This window comes from Hypomesus transpacificus, chromosome 2, assembly GCF_021917145.1.
Source record: "Hypomesus transpacificus isolate Combined female chromosome 2, fHypTra1, whole genome shotgun sequence".
Taxonomy (NCBI): Eukaryota; Metazoa; Chordata; class Actinopteri; order Osmeriformes; family Osmeridae; genus Hypomesus; species Hypomesus transpacificus.
In genome coordinates, this window is record NC_061061.1 from 13,974,457 (window position 1) to 13,997,136 (window position 22,680).

The window sequence follows — 22,680 nt, forward strand, 5'->3', positions numbered from 1 at the left end:
GATGTGAGATGAGGAAGTGGCTTGTAATGATTCCGCATATAATCGGATGTAAAATATGTTTACTGTCAAACAGAAACCAGATAACTCAGTAATGGAAGAAGTGAGCAGAATCACAAGCCGACCACAGTGTGTTTTATTGGGTGCTTCAGTAATACAAGTGCACAACAAACCACCCTTTCATTACAGAGGTGGCGGGTAGCCAGTAAATATACAAGTCCTGCCTCTTTCACAGGTCGACCTATACTTTTGGGGTCTGCCTCAAAAGCCTTTGAAAAAATACATACAGTACAAACAAAACCAGAGGGAGTTGAAGAGCATGACATTTCTTTTGATGCAAATCACCCTCCTTTTCCATGCACATAACATTGATGACTGAAATATGTAAAAAACAAACAAAAAAAAACACAAAAAAAGTTATGTAAAAGCATATACATTGTTCCTGTAGCCACTAAGAAAACAAGGATACATATTGTATAGTTGAAGGACAATGAATGTTTAATACAATAATTCCAACTTTCAGATATTGGAAAATAAAAATCCCAATCTACTCTTTGTATAAAAAAAGCTTTCAAGTCAACAAGGAACAAAGAACAGTTCTTTACACAGAAAATGAAGATAAAGGTTGAGGAAGTGAAGGGGAGGAGAAGGATAGGTATAGTGTTGCACTTAATGAGTGTGCTTTAACAGACTGGGGAGAGAGAGGTAGAGAGAAGTACAGTGAGGAAGGGTTAGGAGTGGTAGAGGGAATGTCATCGTTAGGGGATCTATGTGGCATATCTCTTTGTCCACTGCTTGGCTATTCTGTCATGTTCTGTTCTGTTGGTCAGATATTGTGTTGCAATGCTCCCCACCAGAGGGTCAGCTGTGAAAGACAAAAGGGGGGGGGGGGGAAGAACAGGCATTTATGAATGAAAATGGCATTGCAATTGCATTGTATTAATTGTAAATTAAGTTTGAGATGTTGGTTTAAAACATGTTATATTTAAGCAATAAGCCCCAAGAGGCCGTGGTTTACGCTGATTTTAGAACAGGTAAGGGGAGTTGTTAGGCACGACGCGAACTCGCGGGGCTTATTGCTTTTCTAAAACTGTTACTACAAATATTTGATATGGTTTCATCAATAAAAACAATTAGAAACAAAATAGTTTATTAATAAACCGTAATTCTTCCGCTACTACAAAGTATAGTTCCTACATAAATCGTTGCCACGCAACAGCCAGATGGACATCTTTGCCGTCTTTTTCTATTTGAAATATTCGATGCACAGTAATATGGAATGTTAAAGAATGTTATGAGGACAACCTGTGAGGTTATGCTGGATTTTACAATGGCATGGAATGCGATATAGCCAATCACAATCAAGGATGGGAACAACCAGTTTTAGAATAAAAGTTAAATATACACAACTAGTATTTTTAAGGACCGGGCAGTAGAAATGTAAATAAATAAAATAATATTAACAACAGCAGTTACAAAAAGTTGTAAATTGGAAGCAAACATTTTCTAGATTTAAAATCTTACCAGGGTTGCAGTCTGTGAGCAAGGAGCAGATGGACAACAGCACCTTGGAGATGGTGAGGGCTGGACTCCAGTTATCCTTCAGGATGTCCAGACAGATTACTCCCTGGCTGTTGATATTGCAGTGGTAGATCCTCGTACGGAATGTTACCTGGCAGAAATAAAAATACACCCATAAAATGGTAAAAAACATTGATAGAAAACATTGGTTATATTAACGTTGCCTTCTATTGTTGGAGTTTGTGAAAGTGGAGTTTTGTTGAAATGTCGCTTTAACACTTTTTGTTTCATATCAATGCAACAAACGTTGACAGGCAAGACTGTATACACATCACTGATTTAACTTGAGTTTCACATCTGTTTAGTCTTGACACCAACACTCTCCCTCAAACATACACATCTGGAGACCATGACCCAGACCTTCCAGAGGAAACTTCTAATGAGCCTTGGCATTCCCCAAATCACACAGGACAAGTTGTTATAAATAACTCCCACAATAATGTTCTCATGCCCAAGGTTGTCTACGAGTCCTACTTATAGCTGCAAAGAGCCTTTTCAGCTGTCTGGAAGGTGCGGGATAAGAACTGTAGGATCTTTAGAAGTCAATTTTTGACTATGGACTAAGACTATGGATAAATGGAGGAATTAGCTGCATATCACTCATGTGGGGTGATGGGAGGGGGGGGGGGGGGCTACTCAGTCAAACTGGAGCCTGCAGTTTTGTTTAAGTATGCTGTTACACCCAGAACTGCTAGTGACACAGCTCAAAGAACCAGAAACAGAGGGAGAAGGAGTGTGTGATAGTGTGTGAGAGTCAAACTCAGAATGAAGATAAGAGAAAGGAAGATTGAGTGCTCTAGTGTAGACAGCAAGAGTTAGTCCCCATTCATTTTGATAATGACATCAACTCAACAATCTAAACCGCTCTGAAGAGCACATAAGACCATTCAACAAAAGACACTGTTTGAAACAATGAACATTAACAAGGAAGGCTTGAAGAGAAAAGGACAGTCTTTTTTTTACAAACTACCTCAATGAACACAACTTGTACAATAAAAGCTTTGGTACATCTAAAGAATTGTGACTGTGCTGACCTTGGGTGGTTTGAAGGGGTAATCAGGTGTGAAGGCGATGTCGAGGAAGAAGACCCCTCCCTCGTAAACAGAGCCTGGCGGGCCCAGGATGGTTGACCTCCACTCATAGATGTTGTCTCCTTTGGGGCCAGCGCTATAATCAAAACAAAGACTTGTCAATATTTAATGTATTGCAGAAAAAAGGAACGATTCCCAATCACCGCTAGCAGCTGGCTTGACTGTGTGAAAAGGTGAAATATCCATACGCATCTGTGAAAGAATGCTCTCATTAAGTAACATATTTTACTCGGTCTTCCAACATTCGTAATCATTTTGAACAAAATGAAGGTCACATCCTAACGACCTCCTAACCCTAACCTCCCAGATGATGTGTGAGATGACATGGTGGCTGCTCCCCACATCACTGCCACCTCTGCAGATCTGACAACCGCTGAGCTCCGGTATTAAGACGGTTTAAAGTACATGTCTGGACTGACGTTTGCCTGGCCCCTACTCCTGCCAGCATGAGAGGGTTTGTGGATTGTTGGGAAGCTGTTCAAGCAGGCTAACCCTTCTGAGCCAATGTCTCGTTTTAGACCAATAGAATGGGAGAGCTGAGGAGCACTGTCAAGGCCGGGGGTTCCTCAGATAAGTGGGAGGCTTGAAATGTAAACTTTTTAATTAAAACAAAAAAATTGACGGTCTGACAAATGGGCCTCCATTAGTTGATGGCAAATCCTTTTCCGCCAGGCATTGGAGGTGAATATTAAACTATTGAATAGACTAATGACTCTTAAAAGTGTCTTTACTGCAAAAATAATACCAATCCATTTCAAAAAGGTGTAGGACTACATTTCCTAATGCTAGGCTCTGACTTTCCTAATGCTAGGCTCTGACTTTCATAATACCTCAAAGGATGACTTGAAACACATTTAGATGGAGACAGTTCAGCCAAACCATCCCACAAACGTTTATAGCAAAGCGATCTTACACTGGACACACAAAAGCAGTGGTGAATACAGATATGTAATATTAGTATTTAATTCCTTGGTGACAAAATATATCATGTATCTTCTGACAAAACCTTGAGCTGAATTTGCATCACTGCTTTGAGAATATGGACCATTTAGCTCATTCCAAATGTCAATTCGCTTGAGGGGGGGAGGGGGTTGAGAAACAAAGAAAAAGATCTGTGGCACCCTCTGCCTCTCAGTCTACATCGACACAGCCTCTGTAGCAAGACGGGTCTAGCCCTCAACAGCCTCCTCCTCTTTCTAGGGATGGGGAAAATACTTCTACCAGTCCCCACGGTCTATGGCCCTAGAAACATAAACATCCTATACGTTTTTTCTCATAAAATTATGTTTATGACTCTAATGGTTATGTCTTGCAAATAATATTTTCTGTGCAATCCCCAATACATCTGCAGCACGTCAGTGAAATTCCTTGATTCAGTGAGTATTTGGGTCAATTGTTCCAGGGGTCTGGGATACATTAGAGTGCGGGTGTCTGTGAGAATGCGCCCCAACCCCGTCCACTGAGATTACACTCATGTGTGAACCCGCTTCAACAGCTGGAGCACTGCATACACAACCAAGCACCCAAATAAAACAGCTTTAAGCTGCGCTCATTTAAGCTGCTTTCACACGGCTGTGACACTGGTATGCATTTCTTTTTGTTACCGTTTCACTTTTTAAACCCCAGCCTTTCCAGTATCTTGTAAAAATAACAGGTTCACGCTGCAATGAAAAGCTCTCTAAATACTGCTCTTAACTCCATGAGTAATACAGTACATTTCAATAAAGCCAAAACACATAAAACACAATTTTGTGAGTTAGTTCATGTCAGATGAAAAATTGGGATACGATGCAATTGCATGTCATTAACAGATTAGTCGTTGTTTGCTTTTTACATACATACTCACCCAGGCTACTCAGCCGAAAGTTGATCAGACCTCAGGTTGAATCACTACACTAGTCCCCATGGATCCCTGCACCATCATAAGGAATGCTCAACTGCTAACCTCAGTTTTATCTAACACCTCTTCAAATAATGAAATATGGCTACAGGGTTGTCCGAGTAGTATATAACTCAGATAGCATTAATGTGTGCTATAGAATTATGAAAACACATATTCTAAATGATCAAATGACAATGACATTATGCATTGACATTTTAAAGACTGAGGGCCTAAAGTCATCATATCGATAATCTGTCAGAAAACTGTGACTGACAAATTATGTTCCCGGACCATCTCTTACATGTATGCAAGCCATCTGCTAAAGTTGGTTGAATTTAAATAATTGAAGTACCCAGTAAGAATATTAACAAAGCAGCATAAAGTGGTCAGTTCCGTGCACAGATTGTTTTTCCATCTGAGCTATCTGTCCCTTTTTCCTTGGCAGAAACACATCTGTCTGAACCATGTTTGTTGCAGTATTTTCTGTGCCTGGACAGACATTAATCTTGGATAGTCTCTCAGAATTCTATGAAGTTGATGAGCAGATGAGTCATGAAGAAGAATTCCCAGAGGACTTTCTGCCTGGGGCGTGCGCCACCCCTTCTCCCAGCCCCCAACCCTTCGGCCGCTCATGAATACTGATACCCAGAGCCATCTCTCCATGGCTCTGCTAATACCCAGCCAGCTCCCCACTGTGTTTAATGGTACGTCTGTGAAAAACGACTCTAGGTTTGTCACTCGCACAGTCCCTGAGGGGCATATCACCCTGCTGTCATCACAAACATGGAAATCATACCCAAGCAACTCGTGTCTTTTCTCCTAATTTAATCTTGCTTTTTCACTGCAGACGGGTTGAGTCAAGTTAGTACCATGCAGTGGAAAGTGTCATACAACTTTTTTTCAGTCAACCTCATTTTAGGAGGTTTTTAAACAAATTGGGGTCCTTGTGAACTTAACATCATACTTTGCCTTCAGTGCAAAAACAGGACTAGGCTACTTCTTAAAGTAGATTTGTAAGTTACCTACATGTGTTTTGTTGGGAACAGGGGGTTCAAATGGAGGGAGATCTAATAGAGATATCAGCTGAGGTATTAATGGTAAAAGTATCACTTAGATGAGTCATACAAAAGCAATTTCCTTGATTGTTTTAAACAGGAACATGTAAATTAAAACATATCCCAAACAATTACAAAACCTACCACATCCACTTCATCTCCCTCAGTAAAAGCCTAATCTTGTCAGACCTGGCCTCCATTTTCTTTCCTAATTTGCCTCTGAGTGCAGAATCTGAGGTAATTACTGTGGCTGTTCTAAACAGGGGGATAATCAATGACAACCTCACTTTGTGTTATTTAAGTTAATAAGGGCTGGCGTCTGCTCCCTGTCCCTAGGGATGCCTTTTGTCATTCAGCGTGGCTGATGGTTTGCCACTTGCCAGCGACCATATCTTTTTCTCATAGGACAGACAGCCATGGCAGCAACACACAATGACCATTGTCTGTGGTATATCCCCAAAAGAACAGGGAAATACAAAAGGATTGAAACCGCTTCTGCAGAAGTCACACTGTTGCATGTTCTTTTTTTGCTTTCCAGCACACTCTCTAGATACAAATGTTGCTTTTCATGCAGGGTTTAAGTATGAGAAACTTGTGTTATTTAAAGAGCAGCTTATTATGCCTTCATTCTTAGACACTGGAGTCATTGAATCTATTAGTGGATTCCAACCCTCTATCAACATCAAAAGAAGATCTCAAGACATTTCTGATTGTTAAGATTGTCTCCTTACCTGCAGTTTGGAGGTGGATCTAATGTTATTTCTGCAAGTTCTTTTTGGATCCTGGAAAACAGTAATGAAATAGGTTTGAATCTAAATGAAAAAGCAAATCTCTGGTAGCTCTGATTGCAGGCTTAAAACATAAATATACTTAATACTGTTAATTGATCAATTAAAATGAACAAACGAGTGATAAGACAAAATAATAAAAACCCAACAGCATATCTACATGTCGATAAGACCATAACTGATACTTACCTCAATTAACAACATCTCATAAAGCATACTAGTAGCTTCTTGAAAGGTAAATCTATTTATTGGCCATAATGTATTATCTTAAATGAACTGCAATGCATCTAATGCTATTGTGGAAGAAATTCTTGATTTCTCCCACACTATGGACTGTTGTCTATGTGCATTGTACAGTCTAGGTTAAAATAATGGTTCTCAGCAACAAAAATGTCTGTCCTTCAGCAAAAGAAGCCATTTACAAGATGTTTATGTGAGGAAATTATATATATATATATATATATATATATATATATATATTATATATGTATACGCTAACTTTGACATCTTTGCTTTCTCCATTGGCCCAATGACAATAGCAATTTAGCCAATACGATTACTACTAATTAATTCATAATATACAGGGCTAGTGTAAACAACAAGGGCAAGATGTATGAGGCTAATTCTGACACCTGCAACACCATGGACAACTGAGCTGTTCAGTACATGATCTAGTCACAGAGGGATGTCGGTTGTGCACACGGAGGAACATGTTCGAAATATTAAAGAGATTTTCCTATAGCCTCAGTTAACCTTGTGCTCAATGTGTTGCCGAATTCTGTCATAACCTTTCCCTCAGAAAAAAGCGTAGGCTGGCAGAGTCAGGTTGAGAACGGAAGGTTGTGGTGCACTGCATAAGATTTTATATATAATTTATATACACAATCAGTTTCAGAGAAGGTGCAAAAAATGTTTTACTTCTGTGAACTGATAGCATTACCATGTGCATTTTTGTTGTATTTGCTATAACACGTACTTTTTAAGATAAGCAAAATACGAATTGCATGGGATTGTTAATGGCATCAATGCTAACGAAAAACATGCCCCCATGAGAACTGTTAAGCAATTTCACATCTCCAAGCACAGTAACCCCCCCCCCCCCCCTCCCCCCCCAAAAACCGTAATACCACTACAATAATCCAGATTTATGTTTTACCTCTTGGCACTGGTTGAGAGTTTGGCAGCAGTTTTACTTGAGATCTTGGTCTCCTTCTTTTTGGGCTGTGCTTGTTCCCTCTCCTGTTCGGTTGGTACTGATTCTCTTTGTTCAATGTCAGAGCTTCCCCCGCTGGTGCTGGGGCTGTCGTCCGGTCTCTGCACCTCACTGGACATCTTGGCCCTGGGATTAGACACACAACTGTGTGATGAGTTACTATCCTTGACACAGTGATGTAAGTACAAGTATCAAAGTACAGCACAAAACTCACAAGCTGACAATACGGGCCATGTGTGTAGATTTGCCACATTGTGTGCTATGGTATATTTATTACAAAGCAATACATCAAATAAGACAAATCGATTAATAATGTAGAGCCCAAAACACCAACTGCTCCATTTAACTTCTTAAAGATGTGGCCCTCACATTGCCTTGATTGGTAGTGCGCACTTATTAATTTGGTAATCTTGATTTGAGAAACGGTTTCCCAGTATTTAAATGATTTCTTCATCACATTAATCATTTTCATTGAGGTTAAAGCGGCATCTTAATTGCCTAAATGAATTGGACCCACACTATAAACTATAATGCCCACATATAATGCCTGCCACCTTGTATTAAGATGAGGGATGGACACAACTTAATAAATTAAATACGGTTAATTATATGCAAAGGGCCTGTTTCACAAGATAATTGTACTTTCTTTGATAAACTATAGATGATTGGGTTGAAAACGATACGACTTTTACCAAGTCTGTCCAGTCACTGCTAATTCAACTGAATCACTAGCCTCAGGAGAGTGTTCACACCAAACTGACCATGTCCCTCCAAAATACAAAATGTATTTTAAATTGAACCGAATAGGATGCAACTGGACATGACAATCTTGGTCGTTAAAAGTAAAACAACTGATATCGGGTCAAAATATGTTTGTGTAGCCTACATATTAGTTAGACACCAACATTAGCCTCAATTAAGATTAGCAAGAGAGGTGAGATGGCAACAGTCAACAATGTCAAATGTTAATGTGATACAATGAACTTATAAGAATCGACTGTTTGATGGCTCAAATCAAAGGGACACTTCAAAGTAGCTGTCACAAAATCTAGCAAGATGGAGGAAGGAGCGTTTGAGCTCAGACAGCGCACAATAAACAAATTGTGCAACTCCCTGAGTAGGCTATGTATCAGGCTGCGGTATGTTTATCTTATGGAGATAAACGCGTTTGAAGAAACGGTATAGTGACTTGAAAAGGTGCATGATATCAACAACTGCTCCGTCTTTTCCGGTGGCGTTCCACGATAAGGACATCATTGTTAAAATGTATCCACTTTACTCAGTCAAATGTATCGTTTTGCAAACACTTTTGTGTCCTCTAGCAACGCCGTGGGAATAATATCCATTCTGACATTATACAATAACGTTTAACGCATCCAACATGCGCATATTAGCCTACCCTGTGGGCCTCTTGTACAGTGGGTTAATTTGAAAAAATATATCACTTTAATGTTTGTTGATGCTTCTATATGTCACAACATTCTAAAACCGTCTCCCATTTGGAGTAAAACACAAAATAGGTTATGCCCCTTTCTCAAATGTCGCTGTCAAGACCATTGTATAGCACACATCATTAGCTGCCAGTGTAAGGAAAAGTAGCACCCGCTGTGATATTCCCTGCTAAGGGAAATTTAAATAGAAAGGCCTCGCAAACTCGCAAAAATACCAGTGACCATTTAGCAGGAATCTTCCTAAACGCAACAAGAGCTCACCAAGCTCGTCGAAGCAAGGGCCAAAAGAAGGGCTTGGAAATGTCTGAATAGACTACCCAACATTCTGGAGTGTCCACAATAAGCTTTGAGCACAGCGTCGGCACAAAGGGAGGCACGTCCCACACATCCCCCTCATTGGAAAACCCTACTTTCGTGGGACATTTACTTACTTTCTGTATATACAAGGGACAGTTAAATACGTAGGAAACGTTTACCTGGCAGCTGGCCGTCGATGCTGTATTCTCTTTAATAATTCCAGTTGAGAAATATATCCACACACGGCCGTCTACTCGCGCTCGTGTCCTTGCTATTTAACTGAAGGTAGCAACAGAAAAGCGATTACAGAAAACTGAGGCAGCCGGACCGGACCGCCTCCATGCGCGCTCCCAGATTGCTCGCGCGCTGCTCGTGCACAAGTGTCATAATCTTTGAGATGGAAAAATGTAGACTGTTAGAAGTTATAATTTTTTCGATCAAAATTAACGTAGCCAGACTGGGATCAGTCTGAAGAGATATTTTAAATAATACATCGAATCTACAGGATACAAACAATCTTAAAACAACGATGTGTGTTATTGTTTTCTTTTAGTTTTGTTTAGTTTGGTGATGATGATGCAGTTTGTTTTATTTGAAAGTTGTTTTATTACAAAGTCAAAGCAGAGTTTTATGTCGTCACATAGTGATGTAGCATATTATAAATGGATTGTGAAACCAAACTAACAAACATCTAACAAAAACGTTTTCTAAATTTGTTTTCAAGGGTCAAGACAGTCTGTGCTAATATAAATAGCAACAAATTAAGCAAGTAAATTGTAGTACCTGGTTAGTTAACAAAGCAATTAACAATTGTAGACTACTCACTTGTAATGAGGACACAAGTTTTCTGATGGACAAACAACAAATCACATTGTTGCTTCCATGATTTCTTCACACTCCTTCCTCTATAAATGCTCATAGATCTGGATCCTCATTCTTAGGCATGCCTTTTGGATTACCCTTCTCGGCCTTTAGGGCAACATAACAATAGGCCTCTTGCCAATGAGGGGGCCGATAGCGACCTACTTGGCCAGCATCTGAATAGAGAAGGCTGCGGTGCGAGTCCTGCCCTGACAGGAGCCAAGGTCACGTCTGCACTGTGTAAAGGGGCTTTGTGATGGAAATGCAGGGTGTAAAGTTTAAACCACAGAACAATCTGAAACCTGGTCTTCCATGTTCCCCAGCCTCTCCACACCAGATCCAAAGGACTAAGCATGCCAAAAGTCTCCTATGGCAGTGCCCTGTTATTGGCCTTTTCTTTGGGTTGGCAAGAGCTTTTTGTGTGGAGTGTGGTGAGTCGAGTGACGTTAGATTCAAACAACTTTACACAGATGTGCTGCTTGGAAGTAAAGCAATGCAATTACATCCATCTGTTGACTTAGTCACCTAGAAGTCTACCAAATCTGTTGAACAAATGTGAAAGTGAATCAAAACATGTAAGTTAAATGGGTACCTCCATTGTGTTATGGCTTTTGGGCAAGGCCAGCAGTAGCACTGTAAATATTTTTGTTATATCTATTAGCAAGTGATTTTATAATGGTGGGTTATCTGTATTTATTTATTCCAATTCCCATTGCTGAGGTCTCATCGCAAATACCCTCAAGTATGCCAAAAATGTGCAATGTTCAGTTGTTGATGGAACGGTGCATCTATGTCCTTAATGGATATGACATAAATACATAGAATTGGTAGCATCTCTTCAACATCTCACTAATTGCTTTCTTTAGCTTCATATTAAATTCAGACTCATCAAGCACACAGTTCTGTGTTAATTCCAACATACTAGAATACAATTGTATGTATGCTAGAATAGTATTTAATCTGTGAAATATCAAGGCTGGAAACTATATATGTATCCAGGCCTAATATATTTTTTTTCACACTGCCAAATAGAATTGGATTGTAAAGGTTTTTACAATTAGAGTTATTTTTCCACTATGTAGATGTATAGAAAGACACAAATGTATTGAAAGACAGCTATTGTATAATTCTGTTTACTGGTAACATGAAACAAGTTTTGCGGTACATTTACATTTACATTTAGTCATTTAGCAGACGCTCTTATCCAGAGCGACTTACAGTAAGTACAGGGACATTCCCCCCGAGGCAAGTAGGGTGAAGTGCCTTGCCCAAGGACACAATGTCATTTGGCACGGTGGGGAATCGATCCGGCAACCTTCTGATTAATAACCCGACTCCCTCACCGCTCAGCCATCTGACTCCCATATGGTATGAGTGTACATCCTTTTAAGGGACTCTCAAAAGCTCTAGGCCACTCTAAATTGAAAGGTAGGATTGCTTAATGATGACAATTCAAATCCCTTTATTAATGTGGAAGGAAATTCCCCAAATAAGACATCTGTCAACTATAACTGTTACAAACGTGTTATGTTTTAAACTGTATTGTAATCCCTAAACTCAAGGATTCACTTTACTTTAATCACAATTTTTTTTTAAATTTTTTCTGACAAGACATACACAGCATGGTCATTGCGCCTTGAGCTTTATCCCCAGTAAGTGCATATTTATCCTTTTTGTAGAACACAAGGTGGGGCTATGAGACCTGCTGTGTGAATCATTTGCAACCCTCTATTTCCTCCCTCTCATGTCTGTATAGTTCACTTTCAAATGTCTGTGTTTTTGGATGCCACTGTGACTGTTTGAAGTGAAAAGGTCTGCAACCTGTCAGTTTCTCTTCCATATAGGAAGGCTGGGAGATATTATGACATTGGAGGAATGGGTATGATCCCAGGTCACATCGTCAGTCCTTTACGGCAGGGGTTCTGCCGTAGGGAACCCCTAGGGGTCCGCGAACCATAGTCAGGGGGTCCTCTAAATAATTTGCCATACATCCTAACATTGTAAAATAAATTGTAAAATTCACGTATCATCAAAAGTTTAAACATAATAATCTACAGATGGGGACCATTTGCACCTATAAAACAAGCACATTTTGTCAATTTAAGAACACAAAGGGTACGCTGAATGGATGTTTATGGGGGGTCCTTGGAAAATGTTCAGCCCTGTAAGGGGTCCCTGGCCCCAAAAAGTTTGAGAACCCCTGCTTTACGGCATATCTTGATCCTCTGAACCCTTACATGGTCTTTTTTACCACATTTAATTTGAGCACAAGACATGTCCACAGAGTGTGCCATGACATTTTCATCAAGTTAGAGTATTAACATAAACATGTTTATTATTCGTGTGTAGGAACTTGAGTACTAGCGGTATTAATAATTAATCAGTTATAACCGCACAAAGTCACTGAAGCATTGGATCAATGGACTTAACCAGTTGTCTCTACAGTTGCAATAGGGTGAAGGAATTACCTTTGTTTTGTGTAGTACTTAGTTGCCCTTTCGGCTAAATAAAATACAATAAAATGTTAAAGGGAATAAACACATTTAACAGCAGGTGAAATAATGGCAGCAAAGATGATTGATTGGGGCACTGTAAAGTAAATGATTTATAAATTACTTCCAAGGTAGATGTTGTTACAAAAAGACAGACAAAAAAACCACAAGCCACTTACTTACAAGTAACAGAGACGTGATTTGTAAAAATGTATTATTTTAACTTCATTTCTTGAATCTCCGGTATAAACATTATGATAAATGAAACTATTTGGTATTTTTTAATCTGGAATGCCCTTATTACATGGTGTCATAAAAATCTAAGCTTTATATTCTCTGAATTTCTTATCTGGTGTGACATGAAGCATATCTAATCATAGAAAACAAATGTAATTTAGTTAGTGTTATCTTACCATGCAAAGAATGGAGATAACTCTTGTCATTATAGTTTTGTGTCCGTATTTGTGTATATTGTGGCAAACAACTTTATTTTCAACTCAAAACTAAGAAGCTAATTTGTTCAGACTGTGGATTGCATTACACTTCTCTCACTACATTATACAATGTCTTCTGCCATTCACTTTTATTGGCAGTTATTAGAAAGAACAGAATTAACTGTATGCAGTTCAACAGCTTGCCTGCAGATGACAGCAGTGTAATTTCTGTGTAACTTTCTGTGTAAAAATATAGAAATGCAAAGCTATTTCCTTTTAAATAGTTACTTAATGCCGGTATTTTATGTTTCTTGACATACACTAATGTTATAATTGTTTTCTATAGTTTACAGTTTATTCTAATTGAGCATTTCATAACAATAACAACAAAAATATTTCCCTTCTCTACTGTAGTAAGAGCTCATACACGTTGCTTGAACATTATGTTTTTGCTCTGCCCCTCAGCCTTACTCTTACTCAGTGACAAGAGAGGCATCTCTTGTGGAGCGGTCCCCAAGAAATAAGATGACAATCAGCAGATCTGTAGTTTGTGAAAAATGGTTTGAATCAAAGTTGGGCAGTATGTCAGTCTCATACAATTCCAATAATGTTTCAGTGCTTTGAACTGCTGAGAAAAGAAATTCAAACCTGACCAAAGCAGTTCTGTCTAACTAAAAATGTCCACTAAAAGAAGGAATTGGCTATGCTGACTTTAAAAACTGTGAGATATCATGTTTGCTTTTAATTGTAGATCGTTTTTAACAGCATCAGAAATGTAATGCTATCACAATCATCTTATCTTGGTGTCTCATGTTGAGTTTAAAGGCAGGTTTTTACTTTGTTGGTGCATTGTTGTGACTGTTACAGCAGACCTGCATTACATCCTCTATAAAGGACATCTCATTGGTGGAGGGAGGGAGAGGTCCTTTTGGGAGGTAAGGGTAGGAAATTAAGTTAGAGAGACGTGAGTGAATTCTATTATGTGAAGAGAGCAGCAGCTGGTGGAGGGAGCTGCCTGTTTTGCTCCCAGACAGGATTGGGAAAAGACCCCTCTGCTCTCTGGCTCTCTCCACTTGATGACCAGAGAAAAAAGGTTGCCAGGGGAGAATACACAGACCATCCACAATATCAGAGAAACTGGCTCCAATAATGTCATTATCGCTTTTATTTGATGTGAAATACATTGTAATCCTCAGGGTAAAATAAATGGTGTAAAGGGGACAATGTTTGGGGAGAGAGAGAGAGCGAAAGAGAGAGAGAGAGTGACGTGCAGTGGTCCAAACCCCCACATACACATATACACACAGTCGTATCCACAGGTTAAAAACACACAAGCAGACACATACAGAAAGACAGTTGCACACAAATTATTATTATCTTCTCAAGCTCTCTCGGTTGGCTCATATTCAAAATAATGTGCTCTAAGTGAAAACCTGCTTCATTCCGACATTCAATTTAGCAGATTGTGTTTGTTTTTGGGGACAGACAGATAAGGCTTTTGAGGAGATAAACTGGATGATAACTTGCATCCACAGCGCTTTTTTCCTCAAAACCAAATTGAAGTGAGAAGCTCTGAGGAATTTTAAAAGACGCATTTATCTGTCCCCCCAAAAAACCTAAATGCAATGAATAATGTATGCACAGGGTACTCTTTCTGGCTGTCCTTGGGGACAGATGTCTTGGAGCGGAGAGCATCCAGGTCGCATACATAAGGTACTCCATGTACTCACACTCGGCCATCCATCAGTGTGTCATAGAAAGTTTACATAGGTGTTGATTCACTGGGCAAAAAAAACAAAACATTGCACTGTGAATTACCAATGCAGCTCTTTTGGTTATTTAATGTGAGGCATAAATAAGAGCAGTAAAACTGAGCTGTGAGCAATACCCATTACTGATAGTGATGCATGGCTGAAAGGAATATAATGACTGTTTAGTAGAGGGTGAAGATGACTTTGTAACTTCCCAACTGCTTAAAATTATGCATTATTGTCTTATTAGCTTTATCCTATCTTTCAGGCTTTGAAGGAAAACTTCCATCTTGTAACCAAGCTGTGATTTTCATTTGACATGGTTGTAAAGATTATATAAAGCATGAAATAACTAGCATAAAAACAAAAACATTTCAAATTTCCTTTGTTCTTTTATTTTACGTGTGGAAACTGGTCTTTCTTTATTTCAAAGGCATTCATTTCCTCTAACAGGCTTTGAGTGGTATTGTTACATTCTAGTGTTTACATTTGCATTATTAAATTCATGTTAGTTCTGTTCAAAGCTTTGCTTTGACTACTAGGCTGATAGTACAGTATGGATTTATTTTCTACGTTTTTGGTGAGGTCAAGAACCTACAGGAACTTATAAATTTTTAAGTGGCTGAAACAACATCAGATAATCGAGGATATTATTTAACAGCTCTCCTACTTCCTGGTTTTCCCATATTTCTTCATTCTAAAAATAATAAAACAACTTTTGCCTGTGGCTGAGTCTACGTCTCTCTCTTATTTAAGATATGCTTTATCTGTCACATTGATTTGGATAGGTGGATGGATGACAAGGATTTAAAACCGAATTAATACTGCTGTTGCACGCCAATGGGGTTTCTACCAAATCTTTGTAAAGAATATTTTGTTGATCTAATTACTGTTCACAGCTATTAGATCCTGTTATGTCTTGATACTCAAACTTTGAATTGGAATTGAAGGTAAATAGGGTACTAAAGGGTTCACATGTTTTGGTTCACTCACAAATAAGCATGGGCATTTTGTGTATGATCCATGTAAAAATCCCATTTGATTTGTTTAGTACTATAATAACATGCTGATTTGATGTTAGATAATCCAATAAATCAAATAAAGGTCCAAAATACTGGTTTAGCCAACTCCCGAAGCCTGGTTTATTCTGGTCCTCAGAGATTCTGATCCCACCATCAAGATAGATCAGGTTGACAGCGAGGAACATTGATTATCTTTCCCAGAGGTTGTCTGTGAAATAATCTGTGCACTGAAGTCCTGCCGGGGCTTTCAGCAGATAATTGACCTCCACGCTTTCAAGGTTTCATGTTCTTTTAAAGACAGAGAGTTGTGTCTGTGGTATGAAGTCAGCAAATGAGATGACTTTATTCAATGTATTGTTAGAATGTGATTTCTTTTGGAACTGGATTTGTTTTCTCATTCACTATGGATATAGATGTTTATTAGAAGCTTGTGTCGACGACTGATAAAAAGGTATTAAATGTTATGATTTCCAATAAACGTTTCTATATTTTGTCTTGTCATTGTAGCTCATTGTAGGTTACATTGTAGGTTAACAAAAAATGTATGTCAAATCAGCATATTCTATTTCTTACAGTTCATTATTTGTTGTTGACCATAGGCCTCAAAGGCTTTACTTACTGTAATGCTTTCCAGGGCTTTATTTTTACTTATTAGCTCTTCTGTAGATGACTACAGCCAGTGGTTAAGTGCCTTACTTAAGGACAGCTACATTCACCCCACACAGGAGACACATTAGTGTTGATCTCTCTACCAAAGGAATGAGCCTCACCATCATGGCTAATGTACTGTGTATACTGTACACACAGCATTCTTCAGACCCCTAGAGCTTACAATGCTGACCATAAACTTAATGGTTTCCCACTGTAGGTTAAAATATGGGGTTAAACCAATAAACCTATGACAAATATTGTTTTTATAAATAATGATGTGAACGTACCAGGTTATTTGCTACAACAAATAAATGAGATGTTATCAATGCCTTTAAACCCCAGAAACTGTGTGAAGAACTAAAAGCAGCATCATTCCTCTTCAGGACAGCATTGTTATCGCTGTATAAGGGCAATGTAACGTCTTCCTGCACCTGCTTTATCTTCCGTTTCCCATCATTCAATGAGACAGCCAGGATAATTAAATATTGATAGAGGAGCAGTAATTAATGATGAGTCTCTACGCAATATTATCTGCCCCCGATTCCATCCAGAGGGCTCTGCTGATTGGGTGAGAGGGTCATAGAGACAAAACTCGTTTGTCAAGTCCTTTGACCTGGATCTTTGGTAAAGGGATAGAATCAGCTATCGATGGAACTGAACAAAATTCACTGCACTACCAGTCAGAAGCTGCTGAGACAATGATATGCTCTCAGCAGTTTTAGGAGGAATCAGACCGTGTATATAGATTGTTAACCAGTCCGTTAGACCAAATTGTTGTGCGTATAAGCAATTATGTGCTGTTGAATGCTGTAGATATTTGTCTTCATATCATGCAGTATTAAAAACAAGCATTCTTTTAAATAATGAATGTATGACTGTTTGACTTCACAGCTGGGTGGCTGTGGCTCAGGGGGTGGAGAGGGTCATGCAGTAATGGCAAGGTTGGTGGTTTGATCCCCGACTCCTCCTGGCCATGTGTCCTTGAGAAAGACACTGAACCCCAAGATGCTCCTGATGAGCAGGGGCCCTGGCATGTCAGCTCTGCTACTGTCAGTGAGTGAATGGATGAATGAGAGGCAACTGTAAGCGCTTTGGGGGTACATCTTAGTGCCACTAAAACACGCAATGTAAATGCAGTCCATTTATCATTTTACATCTATCGAGTCTAATCCATTAAATTGGTGCAGATTTATATATTTTTTTAATTTTTTTTTTTTTTTTTTGATCAAATTACAACAATCTTGTGAGGTAATTGAGATTAGATTTTTGTAGTAGTCAGTACAAGTGTCCGATCTGAATGATCTGACCTTTACTTTGCAAGTGAAAGCAAAAAAAGCAAAAAAAAGGCTGTACAGTACAATGGAGACATTTGAAGGTGCTTGCTGTATGTGTGTGTGTAGGTATTTGTGTGTGTGTTTGCAAGCGATCTCCTGTGTCTCCACTTTACCTGTGTGGACGAGCACGCCTGTGAGTGATGGCTCTGTGTCTGAGACAGGGTTGTGTGTGTGCAGCGGTGCGTGTAATGAACGTTACCATCAGCCCTTACTCCCTTCACTTCTCCTCCATCCCTCACTCTGCCATGCTTGCATTCTGTACAGGGATACTCGCACCTCCCACCTCCCCACAGAGCCCCCTGCGAGTAGGACTGATCCTTTTTAAACACAGGAATTATGTACATGGAGCTATAGGACCGTTTTGTTTTTAATCTTTAATTTCAGGTCATCTGTATAAAAGGTGTCTCTTTCTTTGGGCAGGTAGTGTTTGTGAGTGCATTTCTATCTCAATATGTGCTACAGTATGTATGTGAAAATGTGAAGTGTAATTTCATATATACTCTGCCATCTATTTGATAGAACATAAACCAAATTGAGGCAATGAGGCATGCACATTAAATATTTTTTTTACCAGGAATTCTTTGAAAATTTGAGAACACATAAGTTCTTCAACTAGACTTCAAAGCTACGTTAACCAAATTCCTAAAATGTTCAACCATGACCCAGTACATCATACTGTAGCTCCAATGGCAGTGTTTTCTTGGCATTACAAGTCAACGGTAGCCAGTGTTAACCCATAAATGGGGAACCTCCTGCTGCAGTTGAGTTCCTAATGGCTCTCACACTGTATGTACATGAAGTCGTAGACATCCCTTCACAACTGATACAAGCAGGACCATACTTCTTCAATGCTTGTTTGAGGCCTATGAGCTGAACGTCTGAAATGTGTTCTGAGCTATTTTAGCTGGTATCTTTATCAAGTGATTAAGTGCTCATCAACTCTACTATACTGTTCAGCTAAAATGATTTAGATGTGTCAAATATTTATGATACATGAGTGGAAAATGGAACAACAGTGTTTTTGTAAAGGAGGTGAAAGGGATTTGAAATAAGTTATTAGATGGTTAAGGTAGCCTGCAGTATGTGTGGCTCTCTCTGTCCACCTTTTGTTTAAAATTCAGCCATCGGGGCAAAAGGTATTAGCCATTTATCAGGCAACATCATGCCATCTAGCCCAAAGTGCTGAATATGGGGGAAAATGTGCAAGGGAGGCACATAGTGTGTTGAGAGTTAAGATGAGATGGGTTCACATGTGTGAATGACAAGTAGTTCTGTCATGAACTTTAACGATCAAATCAGATAAGATGCTGACTGTTTTTCATCTCTGAAACATAAATAATATGCATGGGTTAAGGTGGTGTGTGTGTATGTGTTAGTGTACTATGTGAGTAGGTGGGATGAGGTGATGTTAAGGCTGTGTTGAGTAGGATTCATTCTCAAGTGTGCAAACTAAACCTCCCATAGTATTTTTACCTTAGAAATGGTTTCCATAATGCTTTCGCTCACACGCGCGCGTGCACACACACACATAGACTTGCAAGGACACACTCACTCCTACACAACAGCTTGAATTCAAATCACTGGAAATGTTTGAGCTCTTTTCTGATTTCTGACTTTTAAGAGGATAAATGTGTGGTGTGTGTGCGCATGTGTGTGTGTGTGTGTGTGTGTGGTGGTGGTGGTGTGGGTACTACAAACACAGAAAAACACAAACATATGGAAAGCATGTTACTTTCCACCATTCTCCTTCTTTAGCCTTATTGTTGCCATTATTGTCAATTAGCTCAACACATGGTCCACGGAACATGACTAATGGTGAGGAGTTATGCAAGGCGTACATATACCAGAACATTGGCAGCGATTACTGATGTGGTTGGAAAGGATATCTGTGGCTGACTGGCTGGGTACTGACATAATCAAAAAGAAGCCTTCTATAAGTTTCTAATAGATACCAGTTCAAGCTTCTGGGAAATGTTAAGAGTGCTGCTTTTCATCCTTGTAAATGTCTTCTTAGAATCCATTATCACAGATCACATCATTTCAAGAAAGTCTGTGTCTTATTTGTAACTAATACTTCTGTAAGACTATGTAAATGATAGCTGGGAAACATCAGGTTTCCCAACGTCAGGTATGAGTTCAAACAAACATGCAGTGTATAAAATACTGTATCTAACAAACACACTTTTGATGCCTATACGTGATGGCCTTTCGTCAGGATCGTGGACACCTAAGTGTACGGTATACCATGAATTCCAAATGTGGACATGTTTTGGTCAAATACATTTTATTATGGTTTTGACATATCATTTTCACAAGGTTGATGACTGAATATAGAAGTTTATAGTTTTAATGGGGGTGTAGGAGTTATGGATTGGTAGAGCGTTAGGGAGTTAGGAGTTAGTCGTGAGTTAGAGTAACGGGGTTAGTAGAGGGTAAGGGGTAGTATAGGGTTAGGGGTTGCCCAAGAGTTAGGGGTTAATAGGAGGTTAAGGTTTGTAGAAGGAGAAGCAGAATTCATTGATGTTTAAAATGGTAGGATAACATAAAGGGCTGTACATAACTAGTTTTACCTCACCCTATCAGTTTGCACAGTGTGTTTGTGTGTGTGTGTTTGTGTGTGAGCATGTCTGACACACTGACAGCTCAGGAATGTAAGTCTGTTATGAGACAAAGCATTGCTCTCTCTTGAGAATATTATTTCAGACGGGGGCAAACTGGAAACATGCACTTTGTTGTCTGTCATGCTGAAGAATGGCTTTCATTTTTTATTTGATTATGTTCTCATACATTAATATGAATGACACTTTTCAATTCATCAGAACTAAATGCATTAAATGCATTTTTTTAAGTACTTTACTTCTGTAAAGTAATATCTATAAATAAATCACTAGCAATGCATCCTTACATATGAAACCTCCCCATCTCACCTCAAATGCAGGGACCAAACATTCAAATAGCCCTATTATCAGATAAGCGGCAAGCCCTCATTTAAAAATATTTATATATTCTGGCAGGATAGCATGGCTTGAATGAAAAATCTATTAAATATGCTAAAGAAGAGAGCAAGTGAACTGTGTTTTACTGTGTTTGTCTTCCTGTAAATAGAAGCGGGAATGAAGGAGAGGTGCAAGAGCCATTTTGTAGACACCCTGTAGATATCTGTCTGAGTGCAGCACTCACACATGGCTGAAGAAGACAGGTAGATCAGTGGGGGGGTGTCCATCATCCATGGAGAAAGGACAAGGGAACCTTTAAGTCAGCAGGACCCATTGTTGAATGAAGGTCAGACACAACAGTGAAATGAAATAGGGTGGTACCAGAGGAAGGTAATGGAGGGAAATAAGTTTACCTCCCATGCACTTTATGTTATCTTCTCAAACACCACTGTACTCTAACTTTGTACAAAACTGTCAAAAACAAGTTGGTAATTGTTTCTTGTTTTGTCATTGTTTTTGAAAGAAGAAATTGGGTAGGTTAAAGCTGTTTGCTGTATCATTTAACCCAAGTGCCACCTGACTAGTACAAAGGAGCTGAGTTAAAAAATGTGTGCTCTTTATTATGAATTTTCGGTCTTTTCTGCATAACAGAGGAATTGTGCGGTTTTAATGCATGACGTTGATAACATCTTCCCCTTAACTATATTTACCTGGAATTAATCATGTTACCCAGAGGGTAGAATTTACAATCCAACCCCTCTTATATTTTCATGTGTATTTACCAGGGTAATTTTGTCCCAAATAATTATGTTTTCATGGTGCCTGATGAAGAGAATATTGAAAAGCACTGCTCTCGAACCACAGCTATTAATTTAATTTTACTGTGTGATTACTGTCACAGTAACTTACGTTACTGTGACAGTAATGTACAATCTGCTCATTGTCAAAAATGTTACAACTAATAATTTGTACATTTTGTTGTAGATACGGAAACCTAAAATGAAGGTTTTTTTCATCATCACAAACAAGAGGATTATTCTGGGACATATATAGACAGCCGGATGGTGGTGAGAGAGAAAAAGATCCACGAATAAGCCTGTTTTTAATTACAAATGGGCAGTTGGAATGAGCTGAATATCCTCAGCTTTGGAAAGAAGAGATTTGCACTGGGATCAAAGGAGAAATGAGGGATGACAAATATCCTCAGGCAAAAGTCTGTTGGAATTTAACCGTCTGTCTAACCCCCAAGGATAGAAAGAGGGAGAAGGAGTAAGAAAAGAGAGGATATATAGTTAAATAGAAAGGTACAGAGGGAGAGAAAATAATAGATAGTGACAGAAGAAGTGGAGGAAGGTCATGGCAATCTACTTGAGTGTTTGCCTTCCTCTGACTTTTTTTTTTGCCACATCTTGGCATCATTTTTACCCACAAATCACAAACAGGTGTGTGCAATGCTACACTAATACACCACTTTTTACTACAATTGTAACCTCCTCTAGCCGCATGGGCATATACTGTTTCACAATATTTATTTTCCAGTCCTTGCAAATAGTAAAATCATTGCTCATAAAACTCCACCCAATTCCGCTGTCCCATTTCAGTGATCAACAAAGGACGGCTGAACATTTTTTGTGTGTCCAGCTTAATATGTCACCAGACCCTGTCAGTGAAATTGTCAACTATGATGTTTAAGGCTTTGATGAATGAAGTGCAGGTTACCAAAACAGGAAATAAAGTCAGCTGTCTTTCCTCTCATTACAAACACACAATAACCCCAAGCTTTGGGAGGTTTCCCAGCTTGGGCACAGCATGAGTCCCCATCCTCTAAAGGCTTTGCCCAGTCA

The 22,680-nt window shown here is 39.0% G+C and overlaps 1 protein-coding gene across 1 annotated transcript; it reads right to left on the reverse strand.

The window, feature by feature from the left end:
* Positions 1-110: 110 nt before the first annotated feature.
* On the reverse strand, positions 111-9,676 carry ube2e2 (ubiquitin-conjugating enzyme E2E 2). Its single transcript, XM_047036918.1, has 6 exons — positions 9,535-9,676; positions 7,551-7,733; positions 6,338-6,388; positions 2,613-2,745; positions 1,522-1,669; positions 111-862 (listed from the first exon to the last, which is right to left on the reverse strand). Exons 2-6 carry the CDS (start codon positions 7,724-7,726, stop codon positions 765-767), a joined length of 606 nt encoding a protein of 201 aa, XP_046892874.1. The 5' UTR covers positions 7,727-7,733; positions 9,535-9,676; the 3' UTR covers positions 111-764.
* Between the last annotated feature and the right edge of the window lie 13,004 nt (positions 9,677-22,680).